Source organism: Salvelinus fontinalis, chromosome 1, assembly GCF_029448725.1.
Source record: "Salvelinus fontinalis isolate EN_2023a chromosome 1, ASM2944872v1, whole genome shotgun sequence".
In the NCBI taxonomy this organism is placed as follows: domain Eukaryota; kingdom Metazoa; phylum Chordata; class Actinopteri; order Salmoniformes; family Salmonidae; genus Salvelinus; species Salvelinus fontinalis.
In genome coordinates this window covers 70,799,163-70,819,025 of record NC_074665.1, presented here as the reverse complement: position 1 = coordinate 70,819,025, position 19,863 = coordinate 70,799,163, and the positions used below count along the sequence as shown (strand labels likewise).

General features: G+C 40.8%; 2 protein-coding genes across 10 annotated transcripts in view; one reads left to right on the top strand and one right to left on the bottom strand.

Annotated features, from left to right (window-relative positions):
- Positions 1–5,113, top strand: part of LOC129860881 (serine/threonine-protein kinase LMTK1-like) — a 101,546-nt gene extending 96,433 nt beyond the window's left edge. For all 4 annotated transcript variants that reach the window (XM_055931769.1, XM_055931778.1, XM_055931762.1 and 1 more), the window contains one exon: positions 17–5,113. In XM_055931769.1, the coding sequence (XP_055787744.1) occupies positions 17–45 (29 nt within the window). In that variant the 3' untranslated portion in view covers positions 46–5,113. The remainder of the gene's footprint in view (positions 1–16) is intronic.
- A 162-nt stretch (positions 5,114–5,275) lies between these two features.
- baiap2b (BAR/IMD domain containing adaptor protein 2b) overlaps positions 5,276–19,863 on the bottom strand; it is a 194,414-nt gene continuing 179,826 nt past the window's right edge. For 4 of the 6 annotated variants that reach the window (XM_055931798.1, XM_055931806.1, XM_055931842.1 and 1 more), the window contains 2 exons: positions 16,747–16,784; positions 5,276–6,248 (listed from right to left, as the gene is read on the bottom strand). In XM_055931798.1, the coding sequence (XP_055787773.1) occupies positions 6,149–6,248; positions 16,747–16,784 (138 nt within the window). In that variant the 3' untranslated portion in view covers positions 5,276–6,148. Of the gene's footprint in view, positions 6,249–7,191; positions 7,245–12,470; positions 15,623–16,746; positions 16,785–19,863 lie in introns of those variants that run through there. The other 2 variants (XM_055931824.1, XM_055931815.1) reach the window with 2 other exon arrangements.

Below are 19,863 nucleotides of genomic sequence, written 5' to 3'. Positions count from 1 at the left end.
CTCTCCATCTCTGCAGGGAGCAGTGAGGATGGGGACAGAGAGTAGAACAGAACCACAGCCACCCAGGAGCTGCACCACATAAACTTAGCGTGACTTTTATGTAGAGCTTTTTGGACATCAGGTTTCTGAAAAGACAGTGCCTCTTATTGTTTATGGTGTGGGAGAAGAGGGGAAAGAGAATCAACTCTTATGAGAATATAGAAAATAATATATGATAATACAGTTGAAGTTGGAAGTTTACATACACCTTAGCCAAATACATTTAAACTCAGCTTTTCACAATTCCTGACATTTAATCCTAGTAAAAATTCCCTGTCTTAGGTCAGTTAGGATCACCACTTTATTTTAAGAATGTGAAATGTCAGAACAATACTAGAGAGAATGATTTATTTTAGCTTTTATTTATTTCAGCACATTCCCAGTGGGTCAGAAGTTTACATACACTCAATTAGTATTTGGTAGCATTGCCTTTAAATTGTTTAACTTGGGTCAAACGTTTCGGGTAGCCTTCCACAAGCTTCCCACAATAAGTTGGGTGGATTTTGGCCCATTCCTCCTGGCAGAGCTGGTGTAACTAAGTCAGGTTTGAAGGCCTCCTTGCTCGCACATGCTTTTTCAGTTCTGCCCACAAATGTTCTATAGGATTGAGGTCAGGGCTTTGTGATAACCATTCCAATATCTTGAATTTGTTGTCCTTAAGCCATTTTGCCACAACTTTGGAAGTATGCTTGGGTTCATTGTCCATTTGGAAGACCCATTTGCGACCAAGGTTTAATTTCCTGACTGATGTCTTGAGATGTTGCTTCAATATATCCACATCATTTTCCTCCTCATGATGTCATCTATTTAGTGAAGTGCACCAGTCCCTCCTGCAGCAAAGCACCCCCACAACATGATTCTGCCACCCCCGTGCTTCACGGTTGGGATGGTGTTCTTCGGCTTGCAAGAAAGTGGTTCCGTTCATCACAAAGCCCTGACCTCAACTGAAAAAGCGTGTGTGAGCAAGGAGGCCTACTAACCTGTCTGTTACACCAGCTCTGTCAGGAGGAATGAGACAAAATTCACCCAACTTTTTGTGGGAAGCTTGTGGAAGGCTACCTGAAACGTTTGACCCAGGTTAAACAATTTAAGGCAATGCTACCAAATACTAATTGAGTGTATGTAAACTTCTGACCCACTGGGAATGTGATGATAGAAATTAAAGCTGAAATAAATCATTCTCTCTACTATTTGTAACGGCAGTCCTCCTCCTCCTCTTCATCTTTGGAAGAGGAGGAGTATTGAGGGAACCAAGGTGCAGCGTAAAGAACAGACATATTTTATTAACGACCGTGGAGGAGTACTGGCTCTCTTGAGCATTGAGCCTGCCCAACCTTACCTGGTTGAATGCTCCCGGTTGCCCGACCAGTGCGGGGAGGTGGAATAACCCGCACAGGCCTATGTAGGCGAACCGGGGAAACCATGCGTAAGGCAGGTGCCATGTATGCCGGCCCGAGGAGACGCACTGGAGACCAGACGCGTTGAGCCGGCCTCATGACACCTGGCTCAATACCCAATCTAGCCCTACCAGTGCGGGGAGGTGGAATAACCCGCACTGGGCTATGCACTCATACAGGAGACACCGTGCGCTCTACTGCGTAACACGGCGCCTGCCCGTACTCCTGCTCTCCACGGTAAGCCTGGGAAGTGGGCGCAGGTCTCCTACCTGCCCTTGGCCCACTACCTCTTAGCCCCCCCCCCCAATAAATTTTTGGGTGTTACTCGGGCTTTTTGGGCTTCTGTGCAAGACGCGTCCCCTCATAACTCCGGTTCCTCTCTCTCTTTTCCTCCACTCTCCGAGCTGCCTCCAGCTGTTCCCATGGATGGTGATTCACTTTAGCCCATGGTCCTTCTCCGTTAAATATTTGCTCCCAACTCCATAAGTCCTGTATACTTCCCCGTTGCTCCAAATTACGCTGCTTGGTTCTGGATTCTTGGTGGGTGATTCTGTAACAGCAGTCCTCCTCCTCTTCATCTTCGGAAGAGGAGGAGTATTGAGGGAACCAAGGCGCAGCGTAAAGAACAGACATATTTTATTAACGAAACACGAACTTGATTAACTAACAAAAACAACAAACGGTATAGACAGACCTAGACGATGTACTTACATAAAACAAGAAAAACGCACGAATAGGAACATAGGCTACACAAACCGAACAAACCGTAAACAGTCCCTTATGGTGCAAACAATTACACAGACACGGAAGACAATCACCCACAACGAACACTGTGACAACGCCTACCTAAATATGACTCTTAATTAGAGGAACGCCAAACACCTGCCTCTAATTAAGAGCCATACCAGGCAACCCAAAACCAACACAGAAACAGAAAACATAGAATGCCCACCCAACCTCACGTCCTGACCAACTAACACACATAACAAACTAACAGAAATAGGTCAGGAACGTGACACTATTATTCTTATTTTTCACATTCTTAAAATATAGTGGTGATACTAACTGACCTAAAACAGGGAATTCTTACGAGGATTTAATGTCGGGAATTGTGAAAAAACTTAGTTTAAATGTATTTGGCTAAGGTGTATGTAAACTTCCGACTTCAATTGTAAATACACAGAGTAATATACGTTACAAAGAACTTATATGCAGGTCAAGACTTTTATGTTGCGTTCAACATATTTTTTGAGCGACAACACAAATCTAAGGACGAACTTTGGGAAACATGGGTATCAAAACAGAACACACCATGTACCCCACTCAGAGGAGGAGGGAGTGAAGAAATGGAGGAAAGGACAGAATCCAGGCTTTTCACTGAAGGATCGGTGTTGGAAAGTGACCAACAACATATCTTTGAGACATTGCTTCACCCGTTCTCTTCAAATATAAATGAAATAGCACATGTAATATAATAATGTTACATGTTTCCAAACACTTTTACATCCATTGAAGAGAATAATGGGACACCTAAGTGTATGTGAAGGAATGGAGCTATTGAACAAGGCAGAAAGTTGTTGCCTTGAAATGACTGTGTATTAGCAGAGATGATCAATGCTGCATTTAGTGACTCCAGAGTTTTCTATCAGGAGTAGGACCACCACTGTATTGTACTGTATGTATCACCCTTATGATTTCCACCAATCAGAATTCCAGAGTCACTATTCCTCTCCCTCTGTCTGTGTGGGTCACTATTCCCCTCCCTCTGAATGCCTGGGGTGTAATCATTAGTGCACACCGTAGCAAACAGTTGCATAACGTTTCGCGAAGGAAAACAAATTCAGGTATGTTCTTCCCCTGTTGGTTCCGTTTGCTTCCGTTTTGGTTCTAGTGAATCCACCTCTGCTTTTACATACATCCCTGGACCTAAGCTATTGTTCAAATCCATCAAGTCAGTTTTGAGGCAATATCATTCAGATGACTTTTAATAAATGCTGTACTTCTTTTTGGGGATTTTGGATCCACGTGCTTTGCAGCAGATAGTGTGGGTAAATCACAGCATATGTTGGCTTCTGTGTTGAGCTTCACGTCATGCTGTGTAATAGGTCTCCTTGTCTTGAGGTGGAGATTCTTTGTTAAATGATCAAAGAACGTGTACATTTCCGATTCTGAAAGGCGTACTGCAGTATAAGAATAGCAAGCTTACAAATACACAGATAAACTTACAGATACAGTAGCATATCATTTTTATAGAAAACTTTTGATGAAATTATCACTTTTAAGAAATATGATACCTAAAAATGAAACTTAAAGAATGGAAGAACAAACAAATGATTTTCAAGTGGCTCAAGTGGCTTCGGTAACATGTTGAAGATTAAATAATCCAATGACTATTGGAAGAGCACAGAACTGAGTACTTGTTCAGTGTTAACATATTGTTTATGTTCAGCTGTGTGGTGGTCAAGGGTTTGTCGTTGTGTAATGTTTCACGATTGTGTTCATGATTTTAACAATGGAAAGTGCATTTAGAATTTATGGACCTTTAACTTTGCTATGTACAGTATGTGAAAATGTATGTACTATAGAAAGGAAGACGGGTGGTTGTGGGTGTAACATAGAACGCATTCCATACAGTCAGGCTGGTAAGATAATGCAGTATTACATCAGTAGCACTGTAGCATGGTCGCAGGTATGTTTGTGCAGTCTTGCCTACCTCAATCACCATAGTTTGGCAAGACAGTACAAACAGATCTGGGACCAGGCTAATATCACTGTAGGCTTTAGCTTCAAAGAACCAGGGTGCCAATTCAGTTCAACACATAGATTTAGAATGACATACAGTAGGTTCTATTTCTATGGTTCACAGATCCACTCTAGTCTCCATGCAGTCAGTGTGTTCTGTTTGTTTGCCTTTCTAGAGCTTTAATATTGTTCACTAGTATAGTGTCTATAGATCTATCTAAACCGCCGTCTGTGTATGTACTATTTTTATATCTCAAAAAAAGAAAGAACATTTTAAGAATATCAAGAAATGACCTGGAAGTGGCAGATAAAAGGAGATGTCTTTGTTTTATTGTTGCCAAAGAGATCTATTTAATGAAGTCATGAGGCAAACAGGAACAGGAATATATATTTGATCTATAATGTTTAAACACTACAGATGTAGGATCTTAATTTGAGACAGTTTGCTACAGCAGGAAAATAATCCTGCAGCAACAGGAAATGTGAATTTTGTGGGTTATAATTCATGGACATTTTTGTAGGGCTTGATACAATTTTCAAAGTGGAAATTACAAACTTCCAAAGGCTTTTTAAACATCAAATACTCTACAATTTTGAAACGTCCTGCATTGTAGGAAAGTTCTCCTGCAACAGGGTGATCAAATTAAGATCCTACATCTGTATAGCGAGACGATAGCCTGGGTACCAGTCTGTTTGTGTCATCAATGCTCTCCTTGTAATGATGACACAAACCGACTGGTACCCAGGCTAGTGAGACGAAGGGGGTATTGTGATAAGGAGCAACATTTGGTAATGTGCAGGTTGTGATTTAAACGAGCAGGACTAGTTTAGGGATGCTGTCAGTAAATGTGTCCCAGCCACACTCACTTACTGGTCACATGGTTACTTTCTGTACCTTATTATGAAATAAAAATAAAGTCTGTTTTACACATGGATGTGGGTCTCATGTATTACATAGCCTGGTCCCAAATCTGTTTGTGCTCTCTAGCCAACTCATAATTCTACATAATGTACAATGTAAAAACATGAAGCAAAGAGAGTATAAAAGGAGACGTGCTTTTCAAGAATTTCTTATAAACACAGTACAAACACACAGGTAATATCTGGAATATACTCTGTATCACTTTATTTTCTCTAGTAAATTCAGTGTTTTTTCTATAAATTTACAGACAAATGAAACGGGATGAGAAGCAAATACATTTATGAAATAGTACGAAATACAACAACTCCTTTGTATTTTTATGTATTAATGTCATACTATACAGTTGTTATATGCATGAATGCTTAATATTATTGTTTTTCTGTCATTTAAAATATGAGAATAACAGTGAAAAGCATTTGAATGCTATAACTTAAAGTATTGTGTATAACATTGACCTTTTCTTTCTCCGTCTCTCCTAATCTAGTGTGCGGCTCAGACTCATGTAGAAATTGTTTCTACAAGCCGCCATGCCCTGTGCTCTTTATATTCTCCCCGATACAGGCCCTTTAATATACTATATACTATATAACATAGTTTACTTTGTGACAAATGTATTGCTCACACAAACAAATTCAAAGAAATTCCTCCAAATCTTACAAATCGCTAATAGCAAGAAGTAAAATACGACTAGATCATAGAACAATAAAATAGATCAAACAATTACATTTTCTTAAGCATATGCATACATTATTAACAAATAACAGATTCAGTCATAATTTACTGCATACAGTTTATTACTGTTTTCAAATGCTTTAATTGTATTGAAGAGGCAGTCCAAGCCTAGGTGTGCTTGAATGCTATGGATAGTTCAGTCTGTGCTAAAACTTGTGCAGCACATGGTCTACAGTACTTGTGAAAGATTAGTCCTGTGTGTGCTTGGATTTGTCAAACAAAATCAGGGTTCTTCTCTTCCAATTGGCTGGCTAAACGTATCTGTGCTTCACAGCAACCAATCAGAGGCAAGAATAATAGGAAGTAGAGCATGGAGCTAATAGAGGATTGGAGGAGGAGACTGGTCATCGACAGAGATGAGAGGTCTGGGTTGGTCCTCAGTGGCCTGGGTTGGTTCCTCCTGAGGCAGAGGGACACTGTACGGACAAGAGGGAGGGAAGACGGATAGGTGGAAGGAAGGGAGGAAAACAGGAGGAAGGGATAGGGACAGAAGGGATGAAGAACGGGAGGAGAGGTGGAGGGAACCAACTGATCCATTAGTTATTAACACTAAACATTACGGAGTACAGAGTAGAGAAGTTTGGCGAGTGAGTTTGGAGCAGCCCTGAATGAAGATGGAATAAGGGTGAAATAAGGCTTTGATGTGTGCGCAAGGCAAGCATCATGCAACAAAACCATCAACAGAGAATTAAGTTTCTGTTATTAAGGCTCTATGCAGTCTGTGTCGCTGAAGCTTTAGAAATGCGCGATAGAAATGTAAAAGTAATTTCCGATTGAGCCGATATAAGCAGCATTTACCGTGAATGCAGTCTTCACTAACACAGGAACATTGCCTTGAAATGTATATACGCTGTAATGCTGAACTTGCGCGATGCATATTGAATAGAGCCCTAAATTAATATTTTCAGAATGTATATCATTATCTGGGTGGACTGCACAACCAATGCCCATCCCTGATTGGTTGGCGAGACACAGAATGAAAGCACATCAATGATGACAAATATCCACTGTTTTCCGCCAAGTGACATCACTCCTATGTGAGACAATCTGACGTGAGACAATAAAATAATGTCAACTGTTCAAGAGATAGTGGGGAGTTCCAAAATAACACCCCAATCCCTAAATAGTATGCTGGCTCTGCAAAACAATTATACACTATTTAGGGAATAGGGTGCAATTTCAGACAAAGCCATAGAATGAGCAATGGGCTAGGACCCTCCTCATGAAACCAGATGATGACAGGGAGGTGCACTAAGAAAGCGGAAGTGAAAGATAGCAAGGCACATAGAAGGGAGAGGAAGCTGGTGAATGGCTGATATTTTGGCTGAATGGTAACATGGGAATCATCTTGTCACTTACGAGGGGCCCGTTTGACTCAAAAGCGGGCAAACTGTTCACTCAAAAGTCCCAAACTGAAAAGGTAAACAGTCCTATGGTGTGAACATTCATGTTCATTTAAAATGATGGGTAAATCATAACTTACTCTTCACTACATTGTCTAACTTATTAGTAAACTAACCATAGCCACAGTGTTCAAATAATAATAACATATTTATAACATATTTACATTTGTTTGAACTTATACTTTACATACACAATTAATAATTTAAAGACAGAAAAACATAATCAAAACACTGTTTTCACATAAGTACACTGTAAAATAAAATCCTGTTGTTTTTACGTTAACTTACTGGCAGCCAGTTACAGTGGGGCAAAAAAGTATTTAGTCAGCCACCAATTGTGCAAGTTCTCCCACTTAAAAAGATGAGAGAGGCCTGTAATTTTCATCATAGGTACACTTCAACTATGACAGACAAAATGAGAAAAAAAATCCAGAAAATCACATTGTAGGATTTTTTATGAATTTATTTGCAAATTATGGTGGAAAATAAGTATTTGGTCACATACAAACAAGCAAGATTTCTGGCTCTCACAGACCTGTAACTTCTTATTTAAGAGGCTCCTCTGTCCTCCACTCGTTACCTGTATTAATGGCACCTGTTTGAACTTGTTATCAGTATAAAAGACACCTGTCCACAACCTCAAACAGTCACATTTCAAACTCCACTATGGCCAAGACCAAAGAGCTGTCAAAGGACACCAGAAACAAAATTGTAGACCTGCACAAGGCTGGGAAGACTGAATCTGCAATAGGTAAGCAGCTTGGTTTGAAGAAATCAACTGTGGGAGCAATTATTAGGAAATGAAAGACATACAAGACCACTGATAATCTCCCTCGATCTGGGGCTCCACGCAAGATCTCACCCCGTGGGGTCAAAATGATCACAAGAGCGGTAAGCAAAAATCCCAGAACCACACGGGGGGACCTAGTGAATAACCTGCAGAGAGCTGGGACCAAAGTAACAAAGCCTACCATCAGTAACACACTACACCGCCAGGGACTCAACTCCTGCAGTGCCAGACGTGTCCCCCTGCTGAAGCCAGTACATGTCCAGGCCCATCTGAAGTTTGCTAGAGAGCATTTGGATGATCCAGAAGAAGATTGGGAGAACGTCATATGGTCAGATGAAACCAAAATAGAACTTTTTGGTAAAAACTAAACTTGTCGTGTTTGGAGGACAAAGAATGCTGAGTTGCATCCAAAGAACACCATACCTACTGTGAAGCATGGGGGTGGAAACATCATGCTTTGGGGCTGTTTTTCTGCAAAGGGACCAGGACGACTGATCCGTGTAAAGGAAAGAATGAATGGGGCCATGTATCGTGAGATTTTGAGTGAAAACCTCCTTCCATCAGCAAGGGCATTGAAGATGAAACGTGGCTGGGTCTTTCAGCATGACAATGATCCCAAACACACCGCCCGGGCAACGAAGGAGTGGCTTCGTAAGAAGCATTTCAAGGTCCTGGAGTGGCCTAGCCAGTCTCCAGATTTCAACCCCATAGAAAATCTTTGGAGTGAGTTGAAAGTCCGTGTTGCCCAGCAACAGCCCCAAAACATCACTGCTCTAAAGGAGATCTGCATGGAGGAATGGGACAAAATACCAGCAACAGTGTGTGAAAACCTTGTGAAGACTTACAGAAAACGTTTGACCTCTGTCATTGCCAACAAAGGATATATAACAAAGTATTGAGATAAACTTTTGTTATTGACCAAATACTTATTTTCAACCATAATTTGCAAATAAATTCATAAATCCTACAATGTGATTTTCTGGATTTTTTTTCTCATTTTGTCTGTCATAGTTGAAGTGTACCTATGATGAAAATTACAGGCCTCTCTCATCTTTTTAAGTGGGAGAACTTGCACAATTGGTGGCCGACTAAATACTTTTTTGCCCCACTGTACCTGTAAATTACTGTAAGAAAAGCTACAGAATGTTATCCTAAATTCCAAATAAACTGGTTTAACAGTACATTAATGTAAAGAGATGCAGTTAAGAACTGTTAAACTAAAGTTTCTTTGGAATTTACGGTAACATACTGTATCTTTTTTATACAGTAACTTACAGGTAACTGGCTGCCAGTAAGTTACTGTAAAAACAACAGGACTTTTTTTTTACCGTGTATGTTTAGTTTGACATATTTTGACCAAACCGCAACTGATGTTAATAACACTAAAGTTCATAATCTTAGGCTATTATGTCATTCACCAAAGCGTGTTACTCCCCAAAATGCAATTTGTTCAGTACAACAAAACAAAAGAACCAACATAAAAAAGTCACACGCAAAAAGAGAGGAGCGAGGCAAGCAAGCAAGCACACACAAATAAACAGGCATATGACACGTACACAAACATTCCACCAATCAAACGTCCACAGACAGAGTACTGTAAAGACAGACAACAGTTAAATGGCACGATACCCAGAGCAGGTCAGGAGGACTCACAGGTAAGGTTTATCTGCAGTAAGGAAAAGTACCTGTTTGGGAGCAGCAGGAGGAGCTGGCCGGCTGGGGTATAGCGGTGGATCGGGGGTTGTTTGGATAGTTCCGCTAACACTTTGTTTGGATAGTCCCCATACAGATGTTCAGTAAATATTCAAACTGTTTAACAAACTATCCACTAACCCTAGTTCCACCCACAAACCCTAACCCTCACAAGCTGCTATAAAACAGCAAAGATGCAGTTTGAGCATCTATAGACCATCGATAGGGGACTATCTAAATAAAACGGGACCTACTGTACTGTACTAGAAAGGGCAGTGGGCAGACCACAATCCTGACAATAACATCGAGATAGAAGGCGACAGCAAATGTGTAAAGTAAGGTGGGGTGAAGCACTGAAAGCATGAGGTAATGGGAGAGGAAGCTAAGGTGACGACTACTTCTACTAGATTTGAACACAAACTAATTTGTACAATAGTAATATGGTTATTGTGGTAACACTTTTCTTGACACACAGCATCATAACACGTTATGACACGGTCATAACCATGTCATAATTAAGTGATAATGCCTGAGAAGCCGGTGTTTGGAGGATATATTAGCACAGGTGTTGTTAGGGCCGAGACGAAGTAGAGGTCCGGCAAAACGTTCCAATATATCCTCCAAACACAGACTTTGAACATTTCAAATAACGATTGACATATTTTCATAAAATTGTTATTTTGATGAATGTATTCACTATTTAATTCTTCCACAAGTTATAGTCCCTACACAAATCTAGGGTTGCTACCTAAGCCGGCTGGTCGTTCATTCTATCGGTTCGGTTGCTAGAGACGCGACCCAGTCGTTCAGACTTTTTGTTCTGTATCTATGCGACCCAGTCGTTCGTTCTAAATGTTTTATTGCCATGCTGGCTGGCAACGTTCTTATCCCTTGCTTGCTAGCTAGCCAACTACGGCTAACTTACAGCAGCCAGAATAACAGTTGTCGCATTTGCGTTTGTTTAAGCTGTTTTCTAGTGACACTTATTTGGATACATCCATAACAATGAGCTAATGATGTGCGATTTCACCTGGCATAGAACATGTGCTGACTCGTCAGGACACTGTTGTTCAGAGGAGCTAGACAACAACACAGCTAACACAATCACTTCAAACTGTAGCTGGAAAGACTGCAAACTAGCTGCACCTCGTTTCATTGAACCTTTTTTCAAATGACATTTCTTTGTATATATCCATAAAAATGATGCCAGCTGTTTCATGATTTCGACTGGCTGTTAAACGCTGCCTGCCTGTTTGTCTCGTCCTGACACCTGACACGTTCATTACAATGAGACAGCTGAAGATCGAATTTGAATATTGAAACAAAGATTCAAATGTCGGGGAGACAGACACAAGGTTCATACAAATATCTGCTGTTGAAAACTAAATGTCAGTCTAAAATAAATGTGAGATAATGTCTATATACTTTTTATAGTGGAGATCATGTTTATAAAATGCCTGGCTGGGCTGATGAGACAGTGGACTGCTCAGTCAGATGGAACAGAGTAAATAGGCATTTTATGTCATAGATTTAGCTGGTGGTAACTTGTGGAATAGACACCGGTTGGAATGTGGTTTTAACCAATCAGCATTCAGGATTAGACCAACCCCTTGTGTTATGACATAATTTGTCATAATATGGTTATAACATTGTCATGACACACATTTAGACCTGTTGTGAGATATATTGCGTTATTTTATGGCTGGTTATGACACCTACGTAAGAGTGTAACAAAAAAACACAAAACCTACCATGGTAGTTATTTTACGGCTGGTTATGACAACTACATAAGTGTCAAAAATAATAAAACCTACCACACAAGGCAAAACGTACCATTACACCATAGACTACTTGTCAACAATATGTTTATGTTATTTTAAAATGTTATGAAAATGACCACATTAAATGATCATTGTAATTGTGCACACATTGATATCAGACATGCACAGACCCCAAAGCTATGTTTCTGATGACTGGGATAAATGCAGGAGTAGATTTTAGGAGCAAGACAAGACACCCTCTTTGTGACTGCTGACTGACATAAGGGAAGTATGTAATAGGCCTATCTGGCTTATATGATTATGATGGTCATAATGTTTCTTGACAGTGTTATAAAGTGTATTTTCTACAAGTTATTTAAAATATGATGAAAAAACAAACATGACTGTAAAGAATTAATTACAACAACAACAAAGGACTTAAGACAAAAGGAAAGTTCTTGAACCCCCCCCACACATTTGAATAATGTTGGCTTTGACACTCGCATGTAGGTGTCATAACCAGCCATAAAATAATGCAATAATGCAGTATGTCACAACAGGTGTAAATATATGGGTTATGACAGTGTTATGGTCATATTATGACAGGTTGACAAGTTATGTCAGTTGTTATGACATATTATAACATGGTTATGACCGTGTCATGTGTTGTGACGCTGGGTGTCAAGTAAAGTGTTACCATTATTGTTATGCATTTGGATTAATAATGAATTACTTCATCCATGACCAAGTTTGTATTCCCCAAGCATCTTAAATACTTGTTCTACTGCAACACATAACAGTTGTTATAGATTACTCAACCAATGAGAAGCAACTATTGTTGGCCTTTAGCTGTATATCATGTTAGACAAATAAACTAACTTCCCAATTCAGCATAACGGTCTTTAAAATCGAGAAGTGTTATGTTAAAAGTCCCCCGAGATTGCAAAGGCCTTGGAGATAGATGTGCATGAATAAGGGTACAGAAATACAATAGAGTGCTCAACTGAAATAATATTTATTAAGCTTATTTTTATAGTAGAAAGTCACCATACATTTGAGGTCATTTATCAACATTACACTATCTTGGTGTCCCCCTAAGCATGCAAATCAATATCAATCATTCTCTGTACATTATTCCAATTAATCTTCACAACAAAAAAATGCATTGTTCCAAAAAACGTAATCACAAATAATAGAAGAATACTATATTGTATTATTATTTTTTACACTGAGAGTGGGTGTGCCATCTATTCAGATGTTGCAGTCTGATCACTCATACCTTAGCCTTATTCTAGTGGAGAAAGAAGAAACATTGGCAGCTTCCGGTCGTAGTAACTCGTTTGAGAGCGCTTTTGTCTCTACATTTATCAAAACACAGATAGATAGAGAAGGGGGTTGGCAAAGCTAGGGGAAGACAGGAATTACACACAAACAGTGAGAAGGACAGGGAGCAAGAGAGACACAACAAGGAGACATTTTGTTTGTGGCAGGGAAGGAGTTTTGGGTAGTACAGTTTGGCAGTAAATGTCACTTTTTCTCCCTTTAGCAAATTATAACAATTGAGTCAATCTAATAGGATTTCAAGGAGAATTCAAAGATAGTGTTGTGATAGCAAATAGCCTAATACTTAGCGGTAATCATTTCTGATTTGGACAGGACAGGGGTTGACATCGACAGGTACTGACAGCCATACAGACAAACAGACAGACTAGCGTTGTTCTTTATTCAGCACATAGAAATAACAGACATACATATTTTATCCTGCCTCAGATACAGAGTCATGCTTTTTCGTTTCCTTTTTTTATTCAAGTCTTTTATTACAAAGACTAAAGTACAAGAAGGCTGAACAAAGTTACAATAACGAATCAACCCTTCTCCCTTTTAAAGGTTTCTCATTTCATGTGTAGTGCAAATATGTGTCAAAATAGCAAGGGACACAGTACATGCAAGCTTATTTATTACGAAGATAAATGGCTATCGATCCAATTCAGTTATTGCCATAATTTGCAGTTGTGCTGTTGGCAAATGATGACTCTTTTAAGGGCATCTGACCCATTCATTGTCTCCAAGGTCTCTGTACAGTATATAACTGGGCAGACTAGAATTACCTATTTGTTCTGTGACATATGGTAATTGCACAGGGGACACGATTAGATTGAATGGTTTATAGATAGAAAACATTTATTGATGTTGCTCCCAAATCATTATCCTATTGTATGCACAGCAAGAGACTCTGTCTAGTAAATTATTAAAGCTATTTGTAAACAGTTGGCAGCCAGGCAGCACTGATTGAAGGGGATGAGAGAGAATGAGAAGAGAGGGTGTTGCTTTGGCAACATGGTTTACGCACCACGGGCCCTATTCAGACTTGAGATAAGTTGACTTAACATGGACTTAAGTCAAACAATGTTGAATTAACTCCATGTTTTCTTGAATTAAGTCCTACTTAGCAAAGGTCTGAATCGGGCGCCATGAAATGTAGCACCTTTGTCATGGGATGGCAGAGGTGTAGAACAAGTATCTGTTGTCTTTTCTTTCAGGGATGAACGCCTGAACGGTAACCCTACTCAGAGCCTTGCATCTCTTTCTTTCAGGGATGAACGCCTGAACGGTAACCCTACTCAGAGCCTTGCATCTCTTTCTTTCAGGGATGAACGCCTGAACGGTAACCCTACTCAGAGCCTTGCATCTCTTTCTTTCAGGGATGAACGCCTGAACGGTAACCCTACTCAGAGCCTTGCATCTCTTTCTTTCAGGGATGAACTCCTGAACGGTAACCCTACTCAGAGCCTTGCATCTCTTTCTTTCAGGGATGATTATTCTTTTTTTTTTACCCATTCAGCCTTGATATAGTACAGTATGTTGATATTCAGACGAAACAACAATACTCAGAGACCCCGTAGTACATGGATATCAGAGCAAGGTGTCTTTCACACTGCCTGCTAGACCTCAGACATCATAAAACATATTACCTTGTGGCTAATAATAGTAATAATAACATGATAATACAAGTCATTTGGTTTTTAAGGTGCGTTTTGATCAACTGATGTAATCAATAGGCATAATAATCATCCATTTTATGGTACATTTATGTACAGTACATATTCATTGCCATCTATTTCATTGGTCACCTGCCCTCATAAGTTCAAATGAAAAATGAACATTTACATTTTAGTTATTTCACTACATGTGATACATAACCTCTCATTTAAAGAGGGATATTAGAAGTTACCCGAAGGACCTCACAGTCTGTAAAGTAAAGTCACTGTCTGAAGCATAAGAAGACACAGTATACTGTAGATGAACTTTAACTTTTTGATCATCATACAAGATCATCTTTACATTAATAAAACAATCCCCTTTGGATTACCATTTTGATTTACACTGGTAATATAAATCCTTCATCTTTCAACCTTGATTCTGCTGGAGAACACTGAAGATTTTATTTAAAAACATTTGTTTAATTTTATTGTATGTTTGCAGAGGAAGAAATCCCGATTAAATAGAAAAGATGTACATGCATGAAAGACAAGCTAAAGATTTGACTAATTTTCCTCCTCAGACAAAGCCCATCATTCCAATGATTTTAATAAGGATGGCTCAGGATGGTGTCAGTCCTTTAGCGTGGGGTTAGTTGGTCCTGCTTTGTGGTTCTGGTTCCACCAGTGCTTGGCCTGGGAACTGCAGCGTAGCATGGAAGTGCAGGGTGTGAGGAGAGTGAGGAGGAAGAGTATAGGGGGAGAGACAAGTCTGTCCCTTGGTGGGATGGGAGGGAGAGGACGGAGGGACGGGACGGGGGATGGGGGAGTAGGGAAATGGCCTGGTAAACTCAGGTGGAGAGGGGAGTGTTGTGGTGGATTAGAGAGAGGGCGAGAGAAGAAGGCTGAGGGTTAGAGAAAGGGCAGGAGAGGAGGGGTGGGGGTTAGAGAGGGGGTGAGAGAGGAGGGGTGGGGGTTAGAGAGAGGGTGGGAGAGAAGGGGTGAGAGTGATTGGCGAGGAGGGCTATTAATGAGGGATTGCAGAGGTGCCTGGCAGGCAGTCAGTCCTATTGCAGCAGCAGCAAGCTGAGTCTGTGTCTGTCTGTGTGTCTGTCTGTCCCTTCTCACACTGTTGAAATCAATTTTGGAACTGTTCCACCTTCGGAACTGTGGAACAAAGAGAAGGAGAAGCTTCCAGGTAGGTGGGGTATATAGGCACTCAAAGAAACAACAGTGGAGCAACACATCCACAGCCAAATATAGTTGGCCAATCTACAGGCATGTACTGTAGTTTGGCCAACTTTGGAGCTGGGTGTCATGTTGCTGCCTCTGTCTGAACATTCCCTTCATCCATTCACAACGATTACTTCAATACCATAGTATTTTATACAGTAAACATAACATTTCCCCCAGAGGTATAGGGAGGAGACAGTACAATGTTTTCAATTTCATTTCTCTGACATGAACTGACAGCCTTTCACAGTCAATGTTGACTGCAGACCTGAGTTCAAATAGTATAGAAAACACGACTACATGGACCCAGGTCTACTATACTGTAGTCTACACATTGACACAGAGCACAGTGTGGGGCGCAGCGGGATAGTAGTAATAATATGGAGGCGCTAGCTAGCTGCATGATGCGTGGAGGGTCAGTATGGGAGCGTGTAAGCTTGAGGCTTTTCCCTGACTTCAAATTTAAAAACATAAAAAATGAATGTAAAAAGAACCAAAATTAAAGTTAACGATAAAAGCTAAAGCAAAACATATGTTTCAAGGTAAAAGGAAAAAAACATATTTGGATAAATGGGATAAGGATAAGGGATTCCCATTGGTCCAACATGGGTTGAGGTGGACCACCATTGGGCTTTTGGGTACCGGGTCTAGAATCTCACCTCTTACTGTGATCGGCTGGCCCAACTGTCAGTAGCAAACAAACCTAAACCAACCTTTTTATCCCACATGATATCACATAATCATGATAATATCATAGCTAAGTCTCATAATCAAATTAGTCGGGGAAAAAACAGAAACACAAATCACAGAAAGGAAACCATTAAAATGGAAAATAACACAACAAAAACCTGATGTGTCCTTGTTTGTAGTTTGACAGTTGATGTTGTAAAGTCAGAGTTCCTATCAGTGGAATGACCTGCCTACATGTACTGGCTACTCTTCGATACTGTATATGTAATGCACCCCCAGTCTTTCTAGTGCAATCCTGTCCAAACCTTACCAATTCAGTATCACAATCAAAGGTATTTTTTTATCTATAGAGAGAAGAGTGAGCTTACCTTGTTGAAAAATGTTGCTCATACTCTTCAAGTCCTTGCTGTTGAGACAAAGACAAACCACTTTTCAGTCATCAAGTCATTGCCACTTTTGTGTCACACTGGAAACTTGAGAATTCATGATAACAGTATTGCTTGATTGGCAATCCAAAACAGTAGCAATTGATTTGCTGGCTATATTGTACCGCCATGTTAGACAGACAGACAGGTCTGTTTATCAGAAATAGTTTATGGTCCAATGTATCTCAGTCGATATCATGTGGTGCTTACAATGCCAAGAACCGTGGGTTTGATTCCTGCTAGGGCCACTATTAAGAAACATTTATGCATACAGGACTTTAAGTTTCTTTGGATAAAAGTGTCTGCTAAATGGCCTATATAAATATGATATTATCAGTCAATGAAGTGTTGACAGTTGACATACTGATATGAGCCAGTAGGGGGCACCAGCTGAACACCACTGCCTGTAGTCAGAGTGATACAGCTGAAGAACTATAGAACTAACAGAACTGTCTGTTGTAACTATCTCTATTCTCTCAGAACGCCACTAGAGACATATCCCTAAAATGATTTGAGGTGGGAAAACAAGACAAAGGAGTTGTTACGTGACTATCTGAGCAATTAGAGACTATTATCATGCCCACGTACAGTACCTCTCCACCTCCTCCTACCCAAAAGCCCTGTAAAGGGTTGAGTTTGGAGGGTTTTGGTGTTACATAATGTGACATAGCTCCCGCTCACTCTCGCCACAGCGACAATGTGTGTGTGTCTACAGTCAGCTGGGCTAGTCCCTCTTCATGTTATCAGCGGGCTCCTGTCACAACTACTTTCGTCAGTACCAGAGGCAGCCGAGCAGCAAGCAGCCCTCTCCAATCTGGGCTCTGTCATCTCTGTGAGGCCAGTCACACACACACATGCACTCACGCACGCACACGGACGGACACACACAGACAGTTAGATTTAGAAACACATGCTCGCACATCCTTGACAAACAGACACACCAATTGTGTGTGTGAGGCAGAGAGGAACTGATCCCCTGTTTACGTAAGTTAATGGGCCAGAATGTTGTGAGAAAGCTAAGTTGAGTGAGACTGGGGACCTGGTGTACTGGTAAAACACAAAGCCTGTCACATTGATGGTTGACTCCTCCTATATAAACTGAACAAAAATATAAACACAACATGTAAAGTGCTCGTCCCATGTTTCAAGAGCTGAAATAAAATATCCTAGAAAAGATCCAAAAGCACAAAAAGCTTATTTCTCAAAAATATTGTGCCCAAATTTGTTTTCGTCCCTGTTAGAGAGCATTTCTCCTTTGTCAAGATAATCTATCCACCTGACAGGTGTGGCATATCAAGAAGCTGATTAATAAACAACATGATCATTACACAGGTGCACCTTGTGCTGGGAACAATAAAAGGCCACTCTTAAATGTGTAGTCTTGTCACACAACACAATGCCACAGATGTCTCAAGTTTGAGGGAGTGTGTAATTGGCATGCTGGCTGCAGGAATGTCCACCAGACCTGTTGCCAGAAAATGTAATGTTAATTTCTCTACCATAAGCCACCTCCAATGTTATTTTAGAGAATTTGGCAGTAAGTCCAACTGGCCTCACAACCGCAGACCACGTGTAACCACAGCAGCCTAGGACCTCCACACTCAGCTTCTTCACCTGCGGGATCCTTTGAGACCAGCCACTCGGATAGCAGTTGAAATTGAGGATTATTTCTGTCTTTAATAAAGCCATTTTTTGGCTTTATTAAACATATTCTGATTGGCTGGGCCTGCCTCCCCAGTGGGTGGGCCTGGCTCCCAAGTGGGAGCCTTGCCCCTGCCTAGTCATGTGAAATCCATAGATTAGGGCCTAAAATATGTATTTCAATTGACTCATTTCCTCATATGAACTGTAACTGGTTAAAATCGTTGAAATTGTTGCATGTTGCATTTATATTTTTGATCAGTATATCTGGGCTAGCTAAGTGAGCTTGAGTAGTGTATGTACAGTATTGTGTGTACTGTATATATAATACTATATGCCACATCACCAACAAGCTATCATGGTCCAAACACACTAAGACAGCCGTGAAGCACGACAAAGCCTATTCCCCCTCAGGAAACTAAAAAGATTTGGCATGGGTCCTGAGATCCTCAAAAGGTTCTACAGCTGCAACATCGAGAGCATCCTGACTGGTTGCATCACTGCCTGCTACGGCAATTGCTCGGCCTCTGACCGCAAGGCACTACAGTGGGTAGTGCGTACGGCCCAGTACATCACTGGGGCTAAGCTGCCTGCCATCCAGGACCTCTACACCAGGCGGTGTCAGAGGAAGGCCCTAAAAATGGTCAAAGACCCCAGCCACCCCAGTCATAGACTGTTCTCTCTACTACCGCATGGCAAGCGGTACCCCGAGTGCCAAGTCTAGGGGAAAAAAAGGCTTCTCAACAGTTTTTACCCCCAAGCCATAAGACTCCTGAACAGGTAATCAAATGGCTAACTGGGCTATCTGCATTGTGTCCCACCACCCACCACCACCTCTTTTACGCTACTGCTACTCTTTGTTTATCATATATGCATAGTCACTTTAACCATATCTACATGTGCATACGACCTCAATCAGCCTGACTAACCGGTGTCTGTATGTAGCCTCTCTACTTTTATAGCCTCGCTACTGTATATAGCCTGTCTTTTTACTGTTGTTTTATTTCTTTACCTACCTATTGTTCACCTAATACCTTTTTTGCACTATTGGTTAGAGCCTGTAAGTAAGCATTTCACTGTAAGGTCTACACCTATTGTAATCAGCGCACGTGACAAATACACTTTGATTTGATTTGTCAATCCAGCATGATTTCTGCAGCACACAAAACAACTTAACTCGGGACTGGGAAATCTAACTTCAATGAGTTCAAGACAACTGGGAACTCAGGAAAAGGGTTCCCGAGTGGCGCAGTGGTCTAAGGCACAGCATCTCAGTACAAGAGGCGTCAATACAGTCCCTGGTTTGAATCCAGGCTGAATCACATCCTGCTGTGATTGTGAGTCCCATAGGGCGGTGCACAATTGGCCCAGTGCTGCTGGGGTAGGCTGTCATTGTAAATAAGAATTTATTCTTAACTG